The sequence below is a fragment of the Mandrillus leucophaeus genome, unplaced genomic scaffold (genome assembly GCF_000951045.1).
Source record: "Mandrillus leucophaeus isolate KB7577 unplaced genomic scaffold, Mleu.le_1.0 Scaffold1047, whole genome shotgun sequence".
Taxonomy (NCBI): Eukaryota; Metazoa; Chordata; class Mammalia; order Primates; family Cercopithecidae; genus Mandrillus; species Mandrillus leucophaeus.
Genome location: NW_012098621.1, coordinates 237,063 through 247,700, shown reverse-complemented (window position 1 = coordinate 247,700; position 10,638 = coordinate 237,063). Strand labels below are relative to the sequence as shown.

Genomic DNA, 10,638 nt, shown 5'->3' with positions numbered 1-10,638 from the left:
TTCCTTCTCTATTTTTTCCCTGAATATTCTATACAAAAATATTTTATTGTTCTATAAAACTAAATATACTCTTAAACTCAAAAAATAACATTACCACTAATAATATATTACATATACATTATTAGAGATTTAGATGTTATAGAGTTGGTATTACTTTTTTTTTTATTGTTTTGTAAAACAAAGTAAAGATCTTAGGCAATTCCTATATCCAGATTTCAATTTACTAATGCATTAGACCTAAACATTTTAATTAAAATAAACCTTAAGGATTCTGGATATTTATTAATAGTTACCTGGAGTACAATTAAAATTTTATTATTTATAAAAATGTAATTTTAAAAGAAAAAGAATAATAACAAACTTTATTGAAATGTATTTAGAAACCAAATTTTGAAATACCTTATTTTTAAGTTGATTTTTCAAGGCACAAGAAAAAATACTCTGGATATAGGTTCCAATCTACTCTCGTGTGCATTAACAGGACACATGTATAAATACCAATTTTGTTTATACAAGTTTTAAGCTACAAGAACATCTTAAGATGACATTATATGGTAATCATATTTTACTCAGTTTATCAATATTACATTTTTCCTTTGAAAATTCTGACACCTTGGCCGGGCGCGGTGGCTCATACCTGTAATCCCAGCACTTTGGGAGGCCAAGGTGGGCAGATAATGAGGTCAGGAGTTCGAGACCAGCCTGGCCAACATAGTGAAACCCTATCTCTACTAAAAATACAAAAAATTACCTGGGCATGGTGGCGGACGCTTGTAATCCCAGCTACTGGGGAGGCTGAAGCAGGAGAATTGCTTGAACCCAGGAGGCCAAGGTTGCAGTGAGCTGAGATCACGCCATTGTACTCCAGTCGGGGTGACAGTGCGAGACTGCGTCTCAAAAAAAAAAAAAAGAAAAAAAGACAATTCTGACACCTCTCACATTAAGTGACAGTCTCCTTATCATATTTGAGAAAACCAGATTCAGAGAACTCAGGGTGGGAGTTAATGAGGCAATTACAGACATTACACGACTCTAGGCATGTTGGAATGAGGGTATCCTCAAAGGTGTCTAGAGGAACAAGGAGCATCTTAAGACTCCTGAGGCATGTGCGTTATGGACACACGATCATGCAAAGGATATTGACTGAAATAAGTACGAAATACTTTGAAAAGACGTTCAATATAGATCCTGTGAACCTCATTACAGTGTTTGTTTTGGTTTTATTCCAATGGGAAAGTTATCTGGCTTTTTCTCCCAGAAATCATAGGGTTCAAATAAGTAGGAGTATGGGTTACTAGAAATCTATAAAAGCCATTGCGTTGTAAATGACAGTACGGCCCGTTATCTGGGCAATCCGCCAACTCCCCGAGCTCCTGACTGCAGCAGTACTCCTCAGCTGGCCTTTTGCCAGGATCTGAAAAGAGGTCAAGGCATATGAGCTTCACTGTGGCTCTTACTTGACGTCTTCAGCTGACACCTTCTCCAGGGAGGCTGGCAGCCACCTCAGCAGAAAGCCACCTTGAAGCCTATAAAGTTTACCTCTTCACAGAGGTAATACTTGCGGGCAAATGCCCACATGTGTACCAAATCATTTTAACGAAGCCCATCATAACCCTCTGGATGAAAATGCAACAGAAAAACTATAACGCCTGGTGCCAGTTCACATGTAGCAGGTAGGTACTTAAGGTGTGATAGCTACCTGTGTCACGAAAACATGGAGACACACTCTCATCTGCTGATTACAACTCATTTCCTCTAAGACATTTTAAGCCGTCTGTTCTAAAAGTTGGTATGCGGGGAAGATGAAAATTCTTTTTTTAAAAAAATTATGTGGTAACACCCAAAATCAAAACTGAAGCTAACGTGGCATTGCTCATTTCTGCTCTAATTTTCTGGAAAACAGTTTCAGGCAAGTTAGGACGGCAGCAGGCCCAGGAGCTGAACAAATTCAGGGGCCATCTTAGGGCAAGCTGGGGTGGGATTAGATGTTCCAGTCTGCACTGTTCTCCTAAGCCTGCCATGATCTGAAACTTAGATCTTGGGCCTGGGCCAGAACCAGACTGACCTTCAAGGGTGAGCAAAGAAGGCAACAGCATCCAGGCAACTGTAGTGATGAATTCTCTTGATACTGCCTTTTCTCTCTATTCTCCCGGAGTGCCGATCAAATGCTCCCAATCTACCACCTCCCTTAGTGTCACTATAACTACTGCCTCCTACCGACATTTTATGCCTTTTTAAGATTATGAAAATAAATGCTAACTACTATGTCTTCTGGTCTCAGTTGAAAACAGTTATCCTTCAGCTATCTTTCACAGTATAAATAACTTGCCCAACTTTGCTAAGGCTAAAGTTTGCTCCATAACTTCATTAGGAGATTACTGTAATGGAAAAAAGTACCTAATTAATTAATATAAAGACTAATTATTATAAAGATTTGTATAATATCTCAATTAGAGGATATAGATTCATGTATCTTTTATATATATATATATATATCTTTTCAGAATTTCTTTTGTCATCATCCACAGCATATGCATGAGGAGTATAAGTTAATTTTAGATGCTTTGTTCATCAGCAATTCATCTCATGTTCTCTGTAAGCACTTGTAATAACGCATGTATTTGATATTCAGGTGGTTCTTTGTGTTTTCATTTTAGTAATTGGTGATTTAAGGTGCATAGAATATTAAAAAACTAGTGTTAATTACTATGATGAAAGTAGAGATTGGTTATTCTGCTAGCTTTTTAAAAACTTTTAAGTCTTGCTTGTAAAAAAAAGTCTGTAAGATTTTTTTCTGAATTCAGTTTTAGGTAGTATGTTAAAAATAGATTCCCCAAAATAACACTACAAAATATTAGGGCTGTTTAAGAAATACCTTGTTTATGCCTCTAAGTAGAGGAAAAAAGGACCAATTTTAATTTAGTCTAGATGTGTCCAAATATAATATGATTTTCCCTTTTTTCTAACGCATATTTTCAAAAGTATATTTGGGACAACCTGATATGTTAAACTTTTGAGATATAAGCAAAATAGTTAAATGTCAACTTAAAATATTTATTAATTTCCTTGTAACACTGATTAAATATACTGATTTAAATGTTGTTTTATCCGCTTTTATATTTAACATATATTTACAATAATAATTTCATAATTATTGAACTCCGTTTTCAAGTGGTCTTTTAAAAGTTTATTTATTTTTAAAAATACAGGTTCTAGATTTTACAACTTGAATTTATGTCAGGCTAAGAGACTTCTGCAATCAGTACACTGTTGAACAAAATAAAATAATTAAGAGTGACCCATACATGAGAGATTGTAAGGACCGCAGTACAAAGTAACTCCATTGTGTTAAAAACAAAGGAACAAAGAAGCCTCACCCTATAGCTATTTTATATTGTTTACACAAGAGAAAATTAAAAAGCTTCAAGTGTTATAGTGAAGTAACCAATCCTTCACACTTGTGTCTGGTTTTAATTTTTCTGCCCTACTTTGGTACTCAACAAATAATTGCCAGATGAATAATGATATTTCTAAATCATCTTTTTGTTTTTTATATGTATTATTTTTATGACCCGAAAAAAAAAAAACCATAAAGAAATCGGTTCTCCCATAAACCTGAAAATTGTAGTTAGACTTGTCTGTTTTTCTGAATTTATTATAATAACTTGTTAAAATTCCAGAGCTCCACTGAAATCTTAGCAAAAAGGTCCACTCCTTAAATTAGCTGAGATTCCTCTAGGGATTGTTTAAGTGATGTTAACTCTATTTACAGTTCCAGAGATCCCTACATTCTTCCACTGGGTAAGCAATACGCTGAAAATTCTTTGGAATAAAAAAACCTTACCAACGGAAACAGAGTATATTGAATTGAATTCTCTTCTACTACCTAGAAGTAAGGAAGCTACTATGAAAACTGTCTTAATGATTTAAAATTATTTGAGTAGTGAAGTTGTAACTAATTAATTATTCTTAATTAATGAATTAAACTCCTATTGACATAAATTAACTCAGTAAATTTCACAAGTTTGTAATGTGCTCCTGGAAGTACTCTGAATAGTGGCAAACTTTCCTAACTGGGGGTCGGTAGCTTCCTGGTCCAGGCCAGTCAGAAGCATTGAGGACCTTCTCCTCCAGAGTTCCATGTGCCCAAGTGGTATTCTGAGTCCACTTGAACCTGTCATGTCTGTCTTTCTTTCTGTTTTGGAGACTGGGTCTTGCACTGTCGCTCAGGCTGGAGTGCAGTGGTGCCATCTTGGCTGCAACCTTTGCCTCCTGGGTTCAAGCAATTCTCATGCCTCAGCCTCCAGAGTAGCAGAGACTACAGGCATGTGCCACAATGCCCAGCTAATTTTTGTATTTTTTTAGTAGAGAGGGGGTTTCACCATGTTGGCCATGCTGATTTGGAACTCCTGACTTCAAGTGTTCTGCCCGCCTCAGCCTCCCAAAGTGCTGAGATTACAGGCGTGAGCCACTGTGCCTGGCCCCGTTCTCTCAATTCCACCTTTCTCTGCTGTTCAAAACATAAGACATCTATACTCTTGTGTAGTCTTAGTCTATGCTGCTATATGCTGCCTTCCTGGTAACTCATCCTTAGTATACAGTCCTCTCTGGGAAACATTTTCATCATGCTCTGTAGACCTCCTGTTTTCCTATTTAAAACAAAACCACCAATCTTCATCTTCCTCACAGAATGTGTCAGTTGGCTTTTCTGGAAAGCGATGCTAAAATGGAACTAGGGGTGTAAGAGGCTTATTGGAAGGTAACACCCGTGAAAGATGAAAGGCACAGGAAGCAGGACTGGAAAGGAAAGGCTCAGACTACAATGCATATCTGACAAGTTCCCAGTCAACCCAATAGCAAGCTAGAGAACAAGGACTGATGATTAGAAGGGCTCTGCATTGGAAAGAATGGTCAGGCCCCATTATCTTGGCTGAGATTTGTCACTGGCTGGGGATATCTGGGAAAAGCATGGAGTAGGGCGACTGTGGTTTACAATAATCTATTGTTATATTTTAAAATAGCTAGAAGAAAATAATTTGAATGTTTCTAGCCTAAAGAAAAGAAAATTTTTAAGATGATGGACATCCCAATAACACTGATTTGATCTTTACAAATTATATGGATGTATTAAATTATCACATATATGCCCAAAATATGTACCTCTATTATGTATCAATAAAAAATAAAAAATTAAATAAAAAGGCTGAGGCAGGTCCTGCAGGTGCTAAAAGTTGGAGGCTGTCAGCTAAGTACATTCCTCGTGGCTGAATATCAAGGTCTTTCTTGAAGGGAGATCAGAGAGACACACTCCAAGGTCACCTCACAGATCAATTCCTCCACTGTCTCATCTCTCCAATCTTAAACTTCAGCACCCTCCTCTCCCACCCTAACATCATATCTTTCCAACTTTTACTCCCTTACTCTCGTTATATTTGCTTTTCAATTGCAAAAGTTCCACTCCTTTATTCCCATGACCTTCTCTCCACATTGCAGCTTTGTCTTAACTGCTTTTTCCAGATAGGCTACACCCAGTTTCCCATCACTTCATCTATTCTTTCACCAGTATCCTTACATTCTTTGCCCCTTTTTCCCATTTGAGTGCCCACACTGCAAAACCCTATTTATCTATCTGCCTTCTTTCTTCCTACACTCAAACTGCTGGTTACAGCTAAAGAAAACCATACACCACCGCAGATTAATGTCACATGGTTTCCAGTCTTAGCTGAACCCTAAACACTATACAGAAATCCTATAGTTAGGTATTTCCTTCTCATATGGCATCTGAAAAAAAAACTTCCAGTTTTTATTTCACAGCATGTTGAAGAGCATGGTGGAAAAGGCATGGGCTTTGGAGTTACATGTATCAGATTTGAATTCTAGCTCTTTACTTCTGGTGTGACCTTCCCTAACTTCTCTTTGGTCTTTTTTCCCCATCTGTAAAATGGAGGTATTACTAACTACTTAACATAAAATAGGTAACTGGTTTAGTGAGAAGTCTCAAATCACTGGAAGTATATACTCAAATTTTTTTCTCTCCCAATAACACTGCCAACTGTACGCTGTTGAAAATCCCCTTTTCCACTAAGTACATCTCAATCCAATTCCCTAACATTTTGAACATTTTCAGCTTTCAACAGTCCTCTTCTCCACCAGGGCAGGTCAGATAGGAGGCTGTGTGTGGGTTTGTGTGTGAAGGCATGATCTGCTTTCTTGAATCCACACTTCCTTCTACTTACTGTCCAGTGTCTGAAAAAGCACGAAGGCAGGCAAGGAAGACTTTGTATCCTCACGCACTGTCCAGGTTGCTGTCCCATTTCACTATAAATGATCTTGTTTCTTTTCCTAGGCTCAGGATGACCAGGTGGTTACCATAAGTTCCATCGACAAAGATGTCAGTCGTAAGCAGTTCCTGAAAGCATTGATGGTCCTTTGGAAGACTTTATCTGTTGGCGGAATTCTATCCCTCCCACACCCACTTCCTATCCCAAGGACTGCTTCAGTGGTTCATATCATACCTTCTTTCTTATTGGTTATTGCAACCCAACTCTGGAGTCAAAGGTACAGGTGAGATTCATTTTCTGTACCTCCCAGGAATCAGGGACTTAAGATGAGTGCCCTTGTCCTCTTGGCCTCACCATACCACCTAGCTACCTCTCCCTAATTTTCCTTCCTTTATTTTGGTAGCACTGGGCAGGAAATCACAGCCTAGAATGAAGGCTTCTATGAACCTGGCTCCCAAAAATTTGGTAAATATTTGTCAAGAGTGTACTATTTCACCATAATTCCTGGACTAATTAGTAACCCCAAAGGGCCAGGAAAAGACACCAGTCACTATTTTATTCTGATACATGTATATAAATTACCATATACAACTGACCTGGCCTATACCAATGAATGTTATTTTTTCTTGGTGAGCTATAACACAGTTACATTTCTAAATTGTATGTTTGTCTCTATTACCAATATAGGATGTACACACACACTGTTCTAACTATTTTACAAAGATTAACACGTTTAAACCCCACAGCAATCCTGTGAGGTAGTTATTATCATCCCCAATTTGCAGGTAAGGGAATTGAGGCACAGACAGGTTAAGTAACCTATTTGTTTTCCATTCACCTATTTGAATTCTACCTGCCAGGGATCCAATTAAGATATTCAAATCCATCTTCAAAAGAAAGAGTGTTTTTTTTTGTTGTTGTTGTTGTTGTTTTGTTTTTAATTATACATGATTTTTGGGATTACAACAATCCATAAAAAATTGGATAACTTGTCACCTTTGTGATCTGGAAGAAGTTGTATAGCATGGTCCTTGATACACACTTGATATATAAGAATTATCTAGTCCTTGGAATCTTTTAGAATTCATTCATAAATCTTTTTCTATGTAGTAGCAATAGTTCTTTAGGAACTACTTCAATTGTTATTGGTTGGTTTACTTTTCCTACACATTGTTTGGTTCTTTTGCTATTTCATATATTTCGTATTTTTGTAAATATAAAGTTCTCTTGAGCTTACCTCATATTAGGCATGGGGTTTCCTTCTAATTTTATTTATTTTTTAGAGACAGGATTTTGCTCTGTCACCCAGGCTTGAGTGTGGTGGCACAATCATAGCTCACTACAGCCTCCAACTCCTGGGCTTAAGGGATTCTCCCGCCTTGGTCTCCCAAAGCACTGGATTACAGGCATGAGTGACTGTGCCTACCTCTTCTAATTTTAAAATATCACTTTTATCCATTGTCATATCCCTCTTCAGTTCTGTAGTTGATGTTTGCACAATCTGACAAATTTGAATCAGAAAAACACATATAAGATAGCTCACATAAGATAGTAAGATAATCATAGTAAGATAATCAGTTCAAAGATTTATATACAAATTTAAGAATTATAAATGCAACATTTATTTTTCACTTTTCAATAATGTCTTTTTCTGAAATGAAACATTTCAAACAAATAGTTTAATATAGTTTAGTATTTAATACGGCATTTTTAGTACTATTTTCTTCTTTTGTGATCCAGTTTATATTCTTTAAAAGTCCCCTCCCAAAACATTAAATATCCTAATTTCATCTGAGCAATGATACTTATACACACACACACAGCGTCACTATTTTCTTTATTATTATTTATTTATTTATTTATTTATTTATTTATGAGACGGAGTCTCGCTCTGTCGCCCCGGCTGGAGTGCAGTGGCCGGATCTGAGCTCACTGCAAGCTCCGCCTCCCGGGTTTACGCCATTCTCCTGCCTCAGCCTCCCCAATAGCTGGGACTACAGCCGCCTGCCACCTCGCCCGGCTAGTTTTTTGTGTTTTGTAGTAGAGACGGGGTTTCACCGTGTTGACCAGGATGGTCTCGATCTCCTGACCTCGTGATCTGCCCGTCTCGGCCTCCCATAGTGCTGGGATTACAGGCTTGAGCTACCGCGCCCGGCCAGAGTCACTATTTTCATTACTTATATTATCTCTGCACAGTAGAACAACTGCCAAGACTGAGGTTTATTGAGGTTCAATGACAAATGTCTTTGCTTGTAAAATTCTCCTTGTAGTCCTAACACACTGTCACAACAAAACAAAAATAGGCAGTTTACCACATGGGGTTTAGTAATGGTTAGGTGGTCCTTAGGTTCTCCAACTTGTGTTATGATAAATTTTAATCATTCTGAAAACCATGGCTGTATCATCCCATGTACATATCATCCATGTATCATGGATGTGGGGGAAGCATTAGTTCAGTATATACTCAGAATTCATATGATTAAAAGAAATAGATAGTTACTTTACATAATATTCCCACTTAGTATTTCAATTAATTTTAATTGCATTAGCCCTCTATCCTCCCAAGTTTAATTACTAGGGACACAAAAATTTTATCTTTGATGCCAAGTGCCAAAAGAGCAACTTGTTTTTACGGTTTGCTTTTACTCTGTAATAGATATTGAAATATTTTAGATTCTTTCACCTTCGAATGTACTTTCTTTGTGCAGTAGCGTGCCCTTTATATTGATAAAAAGATGTAGAAAACCTGAGTAAATGATTTTCTTTAAATACTGTTTAGAGTTAGGAAATTGGCAGTTTTGAAATAATAATTGTATTTTAAACTCGCAAAAGCCAAGATATTTCTGTAATATTTTATACACTTCCTAGAACTGCATCACAAATGAATTTCAAAAATTCTGCTCCTGAGACTGTGGTAACTACAAAGCATGAAAAAAAAAATGTATACTTTACATAGTGCTATATAGCTTCTGCTAATTTTCTTTTTGGGACTTAAAAAATCTACCCCCTGAAGTGTTAGATAAAAAAGCTAATGCACATTTAAATCAGAAAAAGGAACCAATCACACTCGTCTTTCATGTTTCTGTATCTTTTTATCATCAGAAACAGCTGACCCTTGACCAACATTACATGATTTGGAGAAATAATTGGAAGTCTACCACAGGGAGACTAAATGTAAAACTCCAATCAGATAAATTACAACACGGATGTGGTAAGTTATAGAACACACACCCAAATGTGATTTAACTTCCAAGAATTTTAAGTAGTATTTCCCAATTAAAGTGTCTTTAAGGAAAAATGCAAATATGGGGCCTTTGTTAGCAAGATTCCAGAACAGGAAAAGCGGAACTCAAAGCCTCTCTGGTTAAGTGACCTGCGTTCTGGTTTACCTCTGAGTGATGGGCCTACTGCAGAGCCCGCCTCCCACCACAGTGCTGGCCCAGAATTTATTACACGAACTAGTTTGTAACTAAACGTTGGAAGCATCACCATATTGCCAGTGAGAAGTAAGATTTAAAAATAAAACGATGCTGTCCCTTTTCGCTCTTCCTTAGGACGTCTCCTTCTGCACTAAGGGTTCAGGTGAAGGGTGGAAACCGGCCAAGAAGAGGAAGAACGTGAACCAGTAGGGGGCAAAGAGGAAAGGACTCCCTTTACAGACTTTGGTGCCATTTTTACTTTCTGGTTGCTAATCTGAAACGTTGTGCGATTACAATGACGACCCCTCTCCCCCTAGGGTCCTAATTACCTCCGGGCCTTTTCCCGTGCACATCCCTGTGTTATATTCTGGTGCCTGTGTTGCCCCCACGCCCCCATTAGTAAAGGAAAACCACCCCTTTTCTGCCCCTAAAGTGATCTATAAACGAAGGAATACAGATGAGGATTTAAATCCCAATCCTAATTCCAAGAGAGGCTGGAAGCCCCCTCAGCCGCGCCCTGGCTTGGCCCCTTCATCTCGAGCTGTGGTGACGCCAGGGGCAGGTCTTCCACGTGTCTTTACAGAGGTGCCAGGAGGGAGGGCGTGAGGGATTACCCAAGGGAGGGGAGAGTATCGCAAAATAGGCCAAGTCGCTGCCCTGTACTCAACTCGCAGGGCGGGAGGATGGAGACGGAGGGATGCGGCGGGAGGGCGGGACAGCCCAGTCGCCGCCAAGGAGGAGAAGCGGAGTCGGGGGAGCCCACCGACCCGCCCGCCGCAGTCCCCGCCCTGCGCCGCGCAGCGCACGCCTGAAGTCATCGCCTGAGGCCCCGCCCCCTCGCGGCCCCAGCCCCGGTTCTGGCTCAGCCGGCGGTGGGGGCGGAGAGAACCCGCAGCTGCAACTTCGCCTGGAGCCTTTGAGCCTGGGCTCAGCCGGGG

The 10,638-nt window shown here is 38.9% G+C and overlaps 1 protein-coding gene across 1 annotated transcript in view; it reads left to right on the top strand.

Annotated features, from left to right (window-relative positions):
• The window catches only part of CEP85L (centrosomal protein 85kDa-like), a 217,006-nt gene that overhangs the window by 2,705 nt on the left and 203,663 nt on the right, over nt 1-10,638 (top strand). The window contains exon 2 of the mRNA XM_011980625.1: nt 9,384-9,492. Within this exon, the coding sequence (XP_011836015.1) occupies nt 9,411-9,492 (82 nt within the window). The 5' untranslated portion in view covers nt 9,384-9,410. The remainder of the gene's footprint in view (nt 1-9,383; nt 9,493-10,638) is intronic.